Source organism: Dama dama, chromosome 2, assembly GCF_033118175.1.
Source record: "Dama dama isolate Ldn47 chromosome 2, ASM3311817v1, whole genome shotgun sequence".
NCBI classification, from domain to species: domain Eukaryota; kingdom Metazoa; phylum Chordata; class Mammalia; order Artiodactyla; family Cervidae; genus Dama; species Dama dama.
This window is the reverse complement of record NC_083682.1, coordinates 20510426-20525097: the sequence shown is the minus strand read 5'-3', so window position 1 is coordinate 20525097 and position 14672 is coordinate 20510426. Positions and strand designations below refer to the sequence as shown.

Here is a 14672-nt window from a genome sequence, read left to right as displayed (position 1 = left end):
TTGACAGTGTAAGAAGACTATGAAAATTGCTTACAAATTTCATTGTTCAGTTGCTAAGTTGTGTCTATTTGTGACCCCATGGACTGCAGCACACCAGGATCCCCTGTCCTCCACTATCTCCCGGGGTTTGCTCAGATTCACATTCATTGAGTCGGTGATGCCATCCAACCATCTCATCCTCTGCCATCCCCTTCCATCAGGTGGCCAAAGTACTGGAGTTTCAGCATCAGTCCTTCCAAGGAATATTCAGGGTTGATTTCCTTTAGGATTGACTGTGTAATCTCCTTCTTGCAGTTGATCTCTTTGCACTTAAAAATACAGCAGTGTATATATTTTTATTTTCCTTGACAAGGACTCAGTGGTATGGATTTTTTTAGAAAAGAAATATCTGCTAATAACGAGAGGGGGGGTGCAGATTTTCCATTATTATTCACAGGAGAACAGGCGAGGACAGGAATCTGTTTCTCTGGATGATACTTCTTGATTTTGATCAGCTCAGCATTCAGGTGCTTTCAGTTATAAAGTATGGATTTCTATCTGTAAATACCCCTGCCCTGATTTGATGAAGAGAAAAAGCCAAGGCAAGCTCACGTCCAGAGAAACGGGCTTCCAGGTGGATTTGAAGCCCTGGCAACGGCTGACAGCACACTGCTGAAGTGATCCGTGTGTTCCACTAAAGGACTTAGTTGGTGGAATAAGAAGGAAGGTTTCATCTTCAACGCGGGGATCTACCAGCCTGGCATTCTTCCTTTGTATTCCTCTGATTCGATCTAAAGGAGCTTTGAAAACTTCGAAGAACTTTCATGTTTTGCTAGTTTATCATATGTGTCTATCTGAAACCAATATTATGATTTCAAGCATGGCCTAGGTAGATACAAGCCATCTTCAGAAATAACTTCTGACACAAGATAAGATGTAGCTGCTGCTGGATCCAAAGCGAGGAGAGTCGAAGGCTGAACAGCATGCAGACTCCTGCGCTTTCTGAGAGTCCTTTCTATTTCTTTCTAACGACCAGTATTAATCATTTCAGAAGCATGTGGTCTTCTGACATTTTCACTCTTCTAGACTTGACACAAAGGAGGGTTTTGATGTCCCAAGTTTCTTCTCCTGTGGAGTAGCTCTGTTCTCATAGGGCACAGCTCTTACCAGGCTAACTTCTCCCTAAGCAGAATGGGGTTTCACTTAAAAAAAAAATCAATCCACAGAGGGAAAGTTAGGTGGTAGATTCTTATTAAGAAATTAGAACTTGGCTTTCAAAATGTTAAGCTGAACTGGCAAGGGGTGGAGGTAAAGAGCAGTGCCAGCCGTGGAGGAAAGCTTCTTAAATTCTTACTTGTGCTTTTGCATAAGGGGCAATGACTTCTTTCATTTGTATCAGTGCTTTTTCCCAAGTCCTACAAGTTAGGGAGGAGAACAACCAGAGGTGAGGCCAGAGATTTCAGTGGCTTTACAAAGGACCCCTGAGACCAGAATTCCTCATCAAGGGATAGGCAGCAAAGGATTTGGGTCTTCATCCAAGTGTCTGAAGTAATGGTCCTAGGCTTATTGGGCTTGCCTAGTGGCTCAGATGGTAAAATGTCCATCTGTAATGCAAGAGACCTGGGCTTGATGACTGGGTTGGGAAGATCTCCTGGAGGATATGGCAACCCACTGCAGTATTCTTGCCTGGAGAATTCCATGGACAGAGGAGCCTGGTGGGCTACAGTCCATGGCAATACGACCTATGGGCAAGTTATGGAATCTAAGCCTTAGTAGTTCTCAGCTGCAAATGGGTATGACAGTCCTGGCTTTTTATCAGGTGGCTGAGAGGATTAAATACCTGAATGCAGGCAAACTCAGCAAAGGACCTGGCCACAGGCCCCAATAGTGCCTTCCCATGGCTGGTTCCAGCTTAGGGCATCAATATTAGAGAAACACAAGGAGACCATGAGAAGTTTTACTTCTTTTCTGTTCTCACCATTCCCCCTCTCTATGGAAGGGGCCCAGAAGGAAGACTCTGTTTGTAAAAGGAGAAAGGGGATCAAATGGCCAAATCAGGGGCAGCAAAGCAGGGGACCAAAGACACATATCACCTTGCTGCAACACCTTTTCTTGTGGGGAAGAGAGGTACCTCTATTATTTTTTTAGCAAATTCTTAAATTACACAGCTCTACTTTTCCTCTCTGACCTGTGTTAGCATCCAATCTGCAGTTTCAAATGAGGTTTTGCAAACCTTGCGCCAATGGTTTTCTTCTCTGACATGAGATGCTCACCGCCATGTGCCAGAGGAGCTGTTAGCAGAATGGACAGAGCATCCTACCTTCTCCCAACCCCACTGCAACCTCTCCCACCCCCAGGAAGACAGGCAGTGAGGACTGGGCAGATGGCAGCTCTCCTGGCTCCTGAGAAAGCAGCGAGGGATGGTGGTGGTTGACTCAGGTGTGGGAGGCTGCTCGGGCTTGAGCAAACCTCATCTAATCCCACCGGCAGCTGAAACCTAATGGTCAGCCACACAAAGTCTGACAATTTCAGGCAACATAAATGGCCAGTTCCACCAGCCCCTCAGGCTACACAGAAGAGACTGGAGAGGGATGCTCAAAAGATGCCTCGTCCTTCCTTCATCCCGCAGCCCACTATCTCAGTTTATGATGCATGTGGATTGACCCTGAGGCTTTGGTCCATCCTGCTTGTAATTCTCAAAAGGTGAACAAGGCAGCTGCCTCCCCCTAGAAGATAAAGGAAGAGACTAGGAGTTCTTGGGGCCAAGAGGACTCCTCCACTTCCCTCAGACAAAGGATAAGCCATCAGCTAACAGTGCCCGAGTCAGGATTTGGTTACCCTGCCAAGACACACTTTCAAACAAGCAGCCACGGCTCACAGCAGTTTTTTAATGGTTCCTGTTTCGGTCCAGAGGTGAAAACAGAGTGACTCCTCTTGAGCCTGCCCAGGAGATCGGGGATAATGAGGACTAATTCGAGCATGTTTGTTTGGCTTTTTCGGCAGCGGAGGGGAGCAGCAACAGAAATACTGGCTCCTGGATCATTAAAGGGGCAAACACTTGAGAAGGGCCGTGGGATCCCCTGAGGAGAAGCGGGGTTCCTGGATGCCAGCCGCCTGCCTGGGAGGACTAGCCCACCCATTACCCCCAGGACGGACCTCGCTAGCTGAGAGCTCTCTCACCCACTCTCTCTGTAGCTCTTCCAAGCCCCTTGATCACATTTAACTGTGCCCACCTACCTCCTGCCATTCCACACAGGCATGCATCCCCCTTAGCACTCTGCCCTCTCATCCATCAGAAAGAGAAGAAAGGAAGCGAGCCTCCTTGGGGAGCCTCTGCCCCCAGGAAAGCCTGCTCCTCCCTCCCATGCCCTCTGCCCATGCTCAGCTGCCCCAGCCCAGTGGCTCGGAGCAGAGAGGGGCCCTGGTACCCTGGCCCAAGAGCCTCTTTCTCTTCCTAGTACTAAGGGACCGCCCTGGGCCGCCTGCTCTCAGCTCACTCTTGGGCTTTGCAAGCGCTGCTGCTGCCACCATCAGGCAGATGTGGGAACTGCAGAGCTCACCTGGTTTTTAAGATCCCAAAACGTTCCATTTAATGTTCCACCAGCTCTTGACCAATGTGGTCCCAAGACAAACACAGGCCGTCTCCCCGCCAGACACACAAACCCAGTGTCTTATGCAAAACAAAGGCTTCAGAGTCCAGCTCCCCAAAGAAATTAGACTTCCTGTGATCGTGGGGTAGACTCCAGCATCCTTAAGTGAGGCACAGAAGAGTGCGGGCCCTCAGACATGGAGAACAAAGCCACTGGGAGGTTAACTGGCAGTTGTTCTCTTTCTGTGACCAGGGCAGTGGGGCAGGGAAGGAAGGCGGTCGCTCCCTGGGTGGCACTGGGACAGGTCCCCAGGAGATAACTCAAGTTCCTGTCCCCTGCACGCCTGCATGATGAGCCAGCCTGGCCCCATGTCACTCTGAAGCTGTCATAGCTCCCAGCATTGCCAAAGGTGACAGGTGGCCTGTCACACTGCACCGGAGCTGTGACACCTGTGACATGTGCAGGTGACTGACAGAGATGGGGACTGGCATGCATTAGAGAACAGAAGGCCCGATTGTTTCTTGGGAGGGGTTGGTGGCTGCCAGAGGGTATTTCTCTTGGCAGTGTTCCTGGTGACCCGATGGTCATTCAAGCCCTTGCTGGGAGAGGAAGAACTTCCTGCAGGGCAAGACCATATTTTAAACTCTCAGGGTCTTTCCTCTGTCCTCCGTGGGGGCGTCTCAGTTTCTGCTGTGGCGCATGGTGAAGTGGGGGTGTTAGAGGGACTGCTTTTTCTTTCTTTCACTTTTCCTCACATTTCATTTTTTTGGCCTCACTCATGGCATGCAGAACGTCCCTGACCAGGGATCGAACCTGCACTTCCCTGCAGTGGAAGCATGGAGTCTTAACTGCTGGACTACAAGGGAAGTCCATGTTTCAGTATTTCAATATTCATTCGTCTCCTATGCGCTGAACAGTATGTGACGCTGCTGCTGCTAAGTCACGTCATTCGTGTCCGACTCTGTGCGACCCCACAGATGTCAGCCCACCAGGCTCCCATCCCTGGGATTCTCCAGGCAAGAACACTGGAGTGGGTTGCCATTTCCTTCTCCAGTGCGTGAAAGTGAAAAGTGAAAGTGAAGTCGCTCAGTCATGTCCGACTCTTTGCGACCCCATGGACTGCAGCCTACCAGGCTCCTCTGTCCATGGGATTTTCCAGGCAAGAGTACTGGAGTGGGGTGCCATTGCCTTCTCCGATAGTATGTGATACACAGGGTATAAAAGAAATGGAGGTTTTAATCAACCGGCTAAGAAAAACTCCTGCCTTGTTTTTGCTTTTGTTTTTGTCAGAACAGCCACAAAAGGAATTTCCCAGGTAGCATCTCCTTGGTTGCTATTCAGCCCCAAAGGCCGACCTGTCATTTCCCCCTGGCAAGAGGGGCCTGGAAACCTTGAATCCGCAAGGTAAAGCTGAAGGTCAGACAAAGGAAGGGATCAACTTAGGAAGAGTCTGGAGTTAAAACAAGAGAGAGAGCTGCAACTTGGGGTCACGGTTCAAAGGTCAACTTCCCAATTTCCATAGGGCACCCCAACACCCTCCTCTGTGCCTAGGCCCTGAGGACTCACACAGGTTCTAAGAACATGGCTCATCTCAGGCCCCCACTTGGCAGCCTCTCCTGCATCCGTCCGTGTTGCTGATGCAGATCCACCAGCATCTTGAGATGCACCAAGGCTTCTGGATCACACACTCAGTTGGATGGGGAGCCAGTGCAGTCAAGCATCTGAACCTCTCCGAGGTTGATGACAGTAGATGACTCTCACTGACATCATGGTGATGAATGAAGTACCGCTTGTGGAAGGTCATGTGCAAACGCTAAATTATCAACATTGTCATCCTGACCACTGTAATTATGGCCACTGCTGCTGCCACCAACCACAACCCAAAGAACCTGTCTAGTACCTACAAGAAAACGAGCTGGACAAAGAGATCTGTAACACATCACAGACCTCCTAGATGGTAGAAGATGGTAGACAAATGTATTGTCTAAATGGCTTGCTGTTAATCGCTAATATTTAGGAACTCTTGGAATTTTGATGTCATCTAGTCTATTCTTTAATCTGCTTCATAGGAACCAACTCTTCCATCATCATCATTATTATTATTAGCCTGCAGGAGACTCACTTTATTATTATTTTTACTGAAGTATGGTTGAATTACAATGTTGCGTCAATTTCTGCTGTAGAGCAAGGTGACTCAGTTGTACACACATATGCATTCTTCTTAGTATTCTTTTCCATTATGGGACACTGGGCATTGAATATAGCTCCCTGTGCTATGCAGTAGGACCTGCTGTCCATGCCGACTCCTCCATTTCTGATGGCCCGACTTCCAGTCTGAGCCCTTCAGGAGACACCAGGGTTAGCTGTGACCACTCTTGGAGGTGTCACTGTCTCCTTCCTGTGCAACGACGCAGGGTTTGGCTTCACCCCTGAGCTTGTCCTGCCAACACCACCTCCCCCAGCCCTGCCATTTCCTGAAGAGAACAGACCAGAGTGTAAAACACGTGGGTGGACCTGATGATGTTCTTTACTCTTCAATGAAAGGTTACTTGCTGCTAGAGATCAGTAAGCATTTCTAACATCTGAGTACAATCATTTAGCTTGTAACCTTGCTGCCCGCAAATCCTGGGAAGTTTAGCTGCCTCTTGAGAACAGGAAAGAAATCCCTGGCAGACTGTCCCCAGGCACCTCTCGCTTGTCTTATCCTGTCCTGGTCCCCCTTTTTTATTTACCATTTGTCCTCAGGCTGCCTCCACCTCAACCTAGCCTGCGAAGGGCCCCGGAAACTGGAAACTCTCATTCCTGGCACAGTCCATCTGACTAACAGTCCAGTGTGTAGCTGACCATCCCTGCTTCTGCCTTCTCCATGGTCCTGTCCACAATTCTTTATCCATTCCTTAAGTATGCATCTACTTACTACCCTTCTCTGCCTTCCCTCTAGAATCTAGATCAACAGTGAAAGTCATAACTTCCCACTTATTCTTTTGCTCACTTGGCCATCCTTTTACACATTACCATGTAGGAAAATGAGTGAGTGTATTTCCATTCAATTCTACATTTTTAAGCCTCTTTGTGAAACACAGGGAGTACCAAGGAAAGATAACATATTGATCCTTCTCTCTCTCTTTTTTTTTTTGTCCATTGAACCCATAGTATAGAGAGGATTACAACCACTAATGATTTTTCTAAAGAATAGACTTAATGCTGACAAGTCATCCTCAAAACGTTTGGCACGATATTCACGACCATTCACAAGCTTCCTCATCACATGGCATCCCAGCCCCCAAGTAAACCACTGCTTCTGAACCCTGACATGCCTGTCCTACCTTCTGGCTTGTGCACACTCTCTGAGGTACCACCTGGGACCCTCTTTCTTTGCAGCATCGGGAGAACCCTGGACATCTTCTACGATCAATTCACCTCCTCTGCGAAGCCTTTGTTAACACCTTCAGCCAACCCCGCTGTTCTCAGAACATTCTGACTGCTCTGAGCTGTTGAACTGTAATGACAAGTCCAACTGTCTGCTCCCTGACTAGTCTGAGAGCTCCCCTGGGGCAGAAACACACCCTTAGTCATCTTCCCATCAAAAGCCCCTGGCGCACTGCCCACCACACAGTAGGCCCCCAACGAGGGCTGGCTGAGTGGACAGGACAGAGCTTTGGTGTCAAACAAAGGTGCTTCATCACAAAGCAAGGGGAAAGAAACGAGGCCCTCTGAGACCCAGACCGCATGGAGCCCCCGGGGGAGAGTGTGGAAAGGTGAAAATGATGTTTGGTAGTCATCGCTGCAACTGTCAGCGCCAGATTTCAAATTCTCGTCTTCTAGACATTCGTTAGAAAGAATGTGAACTTGCAACATCTGTCCAGTGAACACAGGCCAAGTAAGCAGACCACCGAGATAATCCGGCCTGATGGGCACACCTCCTTTCAATACTGACAAATGCATGGCATGGCAGCGTTCATTTCAGTGATCAAAAAAACAACCTCAGGCGAATCTCCTTCACTTTGCCCATGAGGACAGTAACACCAGGTGGAAGATTAGAGGGAAAGCTCATCTCCCATTTCAGGAAAATGGCTGATGTGTTGTTAAGTCCTGGACATCACTACATTTTAGCAGTAAGTGTTGTGTGCATGTTATGTATGTGTGTGTGTGTGTGTGGACAGGGAGTTCCCGGATGGGAGTAGGCTTGAAGTGGGCATGGTAAGGCTTCTGGACTTCTAGGAAAAATCTCCCTGTGGAATGTCAGGAGGTGTCTACATTTGGCTCCTTCCTTGCCTTAATATCCAGTCAAGAGATGGACGAATGTCCGTCTCCCAGACGCCACGTCCCAGCCAGGCTGCAACACCAGAACTCTGTAAGGAGCAACAGTCACTCGTGCTGGCCACTATTTCCGTGACTTTAACTCGTTACCAGTGTGCCCAGGGAAAGCTGACATTTATTTAATCCTCATAGTGGTATTGACTGTGTACTCACGGAAACACTGTATGCTTACGGAACACATTTGTTTCCAAGCAGCTTATGCTAAATTGCAGTGATATAAAGGAAACACTTAACTAATATTGACATTTACTGACTTCTAAAAGGATACAGCCAGAATACGCGCTTTTACCATTGACAGAGGAAGAAAATGGGGGAAAAAAAGCATCAAATTTGATCCTTAGCTCTTTCAGTGGGTTAGAAGTAAAAAGCTAATGTTAAATATGATGGTGGAGATCCCCAGTCTACGGCAACTGGGTGGGTTCTGTTTACTCCTCAAGCTGAGCAGAAAGTGGGGCCTGGCGTTCTTTGCCCACATGTGACAAAGTATTCCGGTGATCCATAAGGCATCTATATTCTGATTTGACGGGCTCACTGAACAGGCTTCCCCTGGGGAAAAGGAGATAACACACAATGATGTACAGAGCTGTATGCCATCTCAGTGCAATAGACGCGGCATTGCTCCCCTAACTGGAAGCAAAATCCCACTCCATTTGGAATGCCAGGCGAAGTCATCATGGCCCGGCACAGGATGCTGGCAGGCTTAGCTCCTTGCTCCCTTGTGGATGGCAGTGATGTGATATGAAACTCGCCGGTGCAGACGTCCCCAGGGCAGCAGCTCCATGGACGCTGGGGAGCCCACTGACTTTGAGGGACTGCTGAGGCCCCAAATACTCTGCTTGGAGAACCACCAATATGGTCAAGATTGGCGCAGTGGTGAGAGTCCCAGTGTGCATTTCAGCAAGTTCCTGGTCTTGCTGATCCCCTCCAATTAGAACAGGCCTATTTCTGGTGGGGGGGCAGCAGTGGAATTCAGGGTGCCATTATTTCTAGACTGACCTTGATTTAAAAGGCCTGCACTGATTTTTCACCCAAAAGACATCTCAGCATCTTAGATGGATAAGGACTACAGCTGAGAAATGATGCTTAAGTCCATGTAAACCCCTTCCCCCACCAATTACCCGGAGTCCCTAAAAGGAATGCTCCTGACCCTCCTCCCCAATCCTCCATCACAGGCAATTTTCTTTCCTCGGTCATGTTTCCAAAACAGTTTATCTTTTTATCTCCTTGGAAGAAAAGTACTCTGCAAATCAAAGGAATCATTAGTATTGTTATTATTTTGCTATTGAAATCTCTTGAATTCACTAGGGATTATTCATGTGCTTTTTTGGGGCTGCAAACATAATGCCGCCTAAGTCACCCCCACTGGGCTGAACAAAAAAGAAAAATTGCATCTTCAGGCATACTGCCCTGCTCCACCCGGTCCCCTGCTGGCCCTGGCTCCTACCAACACATGCACACCAGGCAGAAGGCTCCTTGGTGGCAAGCCTGGCTCACTGCTGCCCTGTTCCAAGCAAGATCTGTCTTCCGAACCCCAGAGGGAGGCTCCCGTGGGACCCTAAGTGCAGTGTGAAGGCCCTGATCCCAGCCCATGCCCCTCTCCCCCTGGGGCATTTCTCCTCCCTCCTCTATAGGTCTGGCTGGCAGCTGAGAACTCCCCGCTAGGCAGCAGACACTGTGACCACCCCCAGACCCAACAGACACGCCCCAGTCCCCATCACCCAGGATGTCTCTGAAAGAAGAAGTGGTCCCACACCCTTGGCATCTGTGCATTGACTCTACCCCTCTAGACAAGCCATCAGACCACTCGGGGTGCCAGTGGGGGAAGCCTCACATTTATTCCTTGCCCCATCCTTTGTTCTATGATGTTTCTGGGTAATGATAAATGCTTCCAAAGTTGCTGCTCACTCCCAGTTTCCTTTTCTAACGCCTTCTCAGCCTGTGCCCCCAGCATCTCCTCCATACTCCTGGCTGCCTCAGACACGCTCATGCTGTTTTCTAAGCCTCCTTACCCAGGGAGTTTCCTGCCAGTTGAAGCCTCTGGTCCTTGCTCCGGTGTTCTCATGCCCCCTTCAGCCTGGGCCCCTCTCCTCTCCCACCCTATTTTACCCTCTCTCTGCGTGTCACTCTTCTATTTCCCTGGAGATTCACGTCACCAAGAACCTCTGCCCCTCTGATGGCCATCTGACAGCCTTTCTTGGTGATTTCTGCCAGCCAGTCAGGACAGCAAGTGATTGAGATTCTTCCCAACAGGGAGATGGCACCCTGGATTAATCCTCAGCTCAGACATGCCACTGATGGGCAAGTGCAAGTTTTCACTTTTGCCCCAACACATCCAGAGCAGCACGGTGCACACGCAAAGCCAACCAGAGAGTGGACTCCCGAGAATTAGAACTTTCAGACCCAGCAAGTCACCAAGCAGGACAGGACGATGCTAGAGCCAAGTGTCACAGAGCAGGCAAGAGGGCATGTTTCCCAGGAGCCGCCAAGGTAGGAGGGGCTGGGTCTGTACCACCACATGTTCCCTGAACGGTCTCAGAACCCGAGATCCGACAGGAAGCAGGGTGTCCCCAGTCCTGCTGGGACATCGTCTCTCCAAAGACATTTACAACATGGATGTGCAGGCTGGATGGGCCAGGTCTTGAAGATGAAGGAAGGCACAGAAGGAAATCAGGGTGGGCAAACCAAAATGATAAAGCGGAAGACAGAGTGAGGTCTAAGCGTAAGGATGACAAGAGAATCAATTCCTTTTCACCCAGGGGCAGAACATGCTTCTTCTCTGCGGGAGGCAAATTGTGCTGTGACATTATCCCTCTCTGTACGGAGCACGCCGACTTGCCAGCGGAGGAAGAGGCAGCCCCAGCACGGCAGCCCCTCAAACGGCACTCGCTGACACCTCTCCACTGCCTTGTGGGGTGCTGGGCCTGGGGACACTGGCTGGGCGGGAATGGAGGCATGCCATTTGGCCTTTCTACAGCCACCTCAAGAGTGATCAACACATACTTAATCTCAGTCTATATGAAAAATCCCAAAGTTTACAAGATTAGGGCTATAATATATCACTAACATAAATGATACCTAAATTTCAATCTCTAAAGAGGGGGTATGAAAAAAAGTAACAGTGAATAAATACACTTGACATACTAAAAGAGAAAGGAGGATTGAAATGACTCTAAGAGTTGACCTAAGTGTTTTGCTTTTAAAATCTTCTGAGCGATGTTTGGAGCACCCTCTCTGTGTGGGACGCATGAGAGTTCTGTTTCCAGTGACTCCAGAATGACGTGTAGGTTCCCATTGTGAGAGGTGTGGGACAGCAGATGGATGTGTCACTAGAGGGCCACAGAAGGCCCTTAAAAGAGCCCTGGGCATTTGTTTTCTCTGAGTGGCGGGCCATCCCTGAGTCTCAGCACATTTCCTTGGAAAGCATCCCGGGAGGAAGGCAAGCAGGAAATGGCATCCGATGGTGTGGCTCGGTGTGTGTGTTGGGTGGGGTGCAACCGCAGCCAGGGGGATGAGAGAGGGTATCACCCAGAGCCTGGGGAGGGGGACTAGTCCTCTAGTGATCAGTTGAAAGTGGATATGCTCTATCTGATAACTTGATAAATATATGGCACCAGGCAGAGGTTGGCATAGAATATGCCCTAAGCATACACGGGTAGAGGGTCAAATAGAACTCTCTGGGGAATTCACAACCCTACAAACAACATCCACATTCACATCAATGCCGCTGATCAAGTCAAAAGATCTTCTATCCCAGTGAAGTCCATTAAACATTGTCCCACTTGACCCTTCATTTCTGTAGTCAGACACTGTCGACTTAAGGACCCTACCATACAGTGTTCAGTGATGTAGAGGGTTCTCATTGGCCAGGTCTACTTAGGTCTCCTTGTCTTTCTTTAGAACTGTTCTGGAGTGCAGGAGTTCTCCAGAACTCCCTGTTCTGGAGTTCTGTGGACTATGCATCTACCATCTGGGAAGGTGGGCAAAGCTGGCCAAGCTCAGAACAGTCAGGAATAGCAAGGAACTCTGAACTGCCTGATGTTGTGGTTCCTTCCCACTGCCCTCAGGGCTAAGAGCAGAAGAAACAGGGCATTTAACTTCCATATATTTAAAGATTTATATGAGGCAGCTCAAAAAATAGCACCATACCCAGAAAGAAATAAACAAAGTAGAAGATGGACGCTGCGATGATTCCAACAGTCAGAGAGGCACTTAGACATCTACAGGCTTCTTGTGTCAACCTAGAGGAGAGTCTCAGCTCACCCTTCCAGCACCATCAGTGGACACAGTAAAACGTGCACTGGTCCGGGGAACCTGGGTGTGGGAGGGACAGTTAGATCGTCTGTTTGGGGATTCTACGTGCAACTTCCTGAGTGAGTGAATGATAAGAGGCAAAGGAGAAGGAGAGTGAGCATGTGTGTTGGTGTAGGTATCCATAAGTGAGCACAAACACATTCAAGAAGGAGGGTCACCTCCCCAAGTGGTAATAGAACCCAAATTGTTTCTATACCAGTGTTCTAAGATAGTCCTTATTCATTCAGCCCGAAAACTCTGGGGAAGGCAATTTATCTTCCTGCTGCTTTACAGAGCCCTGGCGAGAGGCAACACAACCACATGAATACACGAGTGAGTGAGTGTGTGTGTGTGTGTGTGTGTGTGTGTGTGTGTGTGTGTGTGTATGTGTACATCAGGATTATATACAAGCAGGGGCACATGCACACCCAGATCGGGGAAGAGCCCGCAGGTTAATTCAGGAGGGTCAGAAGCAAAGTTTGACAAGGGGGAAATCTGCAGTGACCACAAGCACCAGTAGAGGAGCCGGGGAAGGAGGGGTGGGTTTCAGCTTTCATCTGGCTTCTCCCTTTCAGCGAGAGGGATGGAGACGTGCTGTTTGCTTGCAAAGCCAGCCACCCATAGCGGTGCTGTGCTTTCTGGAAAACTTTTACCCTTCATTTAATCAACAGATGGATGTGCTCTGTTGTGGATTTTTCTGAGAGAGTCCTGTTCCTCCCAGAGCTGTGCTGGCTGGCACAAACGCCACCTCAGACGGCAGAGACAGCACCCGGCATTCCAGGAGAGGGGAAAGGAACCGGCTGACTAGTCCCTCAAACTCAATTCCACAGGTGACTCCGGATGCCGCCGGCTGTAAGGGCACTCTCGCCATCCTTTTCCGGAACAATCCTCCCCTCCCTCCACGGCTACTGGCCCCAGGGCGGCTCTCAGGGGCAGGGAGCCCAAGGGGGCCAAGTTCTTTTGAGAAAGTCCACCGACTTCTCTGCCACTACTAGGCTGCAGAGAGGAAGCGTCTGCACCAGGGGCAGGGGGGGGATTTCATTTTCTGCACTGAAATCTAACGCTGTGTAGGACTCAGAATGCACTCTAATTCAGGGAAGCGGATGACACGCAATGAAACTCTTTAGAAGCTTTCCCCAAACGCTGCACATCACCCCCACGCTCCATTCGGTCATCGCAGCCCCCTCCGCACGCCTTCCCTTCCGAATACACCCGTGCAAGCCAGACCTTCCTCGAGCTGAAATAGCCACCTCACCAGAGCTCTCCTTCCCGACCCTCTCCTTTTCCAACCTGCGTCTGGAGGAGAGGAGGCGCCCAGAAGTTCAGAACCGCACCGCACGGCCACAGAGATGCCGCCTAATTAACATACAGGGAGCATAAAGAACTCATTTGCATTGGAGAGTTTGAGCTGGATGTTGACAAGTGAGGGGAGAAAGTCACCCTCCCTCCCCTCCCGCAGCCCTGCCTTCCGAAGGAAAATAACAGTACCATTTTGTTGCATTTTCAAAGGCAAAGAGGCGATGCCAGTACCTCTCGGCCGGGCACCGGGAGACGCATCCATCAGTTCGAGTTCCCGAAGCCTGCCCACATTCCTGCCCGCAGCCCTGACAACCCCGCCGACTTTCTTTGCAACTCCGGGCGGCGCACGGGTCCTACCTTGGCTGAAGAGGAAAAAGCAGACGAAGAGCAGGTCGAGCTGGAAAGGTCTCATTCCTCCGCGCGCCGAGGCGAAGCCGGCGGGGCAACTTGGGTTTGCGGTGAGTTTCTCCTGCTGGGCGGCTCGCGGTGCTCAGCCTCCGCCGCGGTCCTCCCGGGTTCGCGCCGACCATCTGTCTGTCTGTCCGTCGGTCCCTCCGGGTGGCCCGGGGCTCCACGCCTCGCGGGATCCGCAGCCCAGACGAGGCAAGTTGCCTGTTTTCTAGCTGCCTCGGGAAGCCGGGCTCGTCAGCGACGTCCCCTCTCGGAGCAGCTCCATCCTCTGGCGCTCGGCATCCGAGGCACCCAGCTTCCTCCGGCGGCTCCTCCCACAGCCAGCGCGCGAGCGAGCCGGGGAGCGAGTGACGAGTGACAGAAGGGCTCCTTTCACTGAAGCTGGGGAGGGGGGAGAGGGAGGGGAAACGGGGCATAATTAAAGAGGAAACACTCGGAGGAAGGCGATCTATGCAAAAAGGAGGGTGTGCTGGTGGTGGAGGGGGAGGTTCCTTTCTTTCTTGCCTTCTGTTTCTCCCCCTACATGCGGGGAAATTCAGCTTTTGTCACCATCACTGACCAAAAGGCATTTTGAACAGGGATCGGAGCTGTGACTTTTTGTCCACAGGACATAATGTTGTTTAAAGGAGTGAAGTTAAGAATGGCTGGATGTACCTAGCCACAGTATAACAATTTGCCTGCCTTGATTTTGCACGGGAGGAGGCGGGGGTGGGGGGGGGGGGGACGCGGGGGGGGGGGGGCGCGGGGATGTCCACCTTTCTCCAGGAAGGACTTGGCCAGTGT

At 50.3% G+C, this 14672-nt stretch overlaps 1 protein-coding gene across 1 annotated transcript in view; it reads right to left on the bottom strand.

Annotated features, from left to right (window-relative positions):
- Positions 1 to 14168, bottom strand: part of KIRREL3 (kirre like nephrin family adhesion molecule 3) — a 595138-nt gene extending 580970 nt beyond the window's left edge. Inside the window, exon 1 of the mRNA XM_061166806.1 lies at positions 13836 to 14168. Within this exon, the coding sequence (XP_061022789.1) occupies positions 13836 to 13890 (55 nt within the window). The 5' untranslated portion in view covers positions 13891 to 14168. The remainder of the gene's footprint in view (positions 1 to 13835) is intronic.
- Positions 14169 to 14672: the final 504 nt, after the last annotated feature.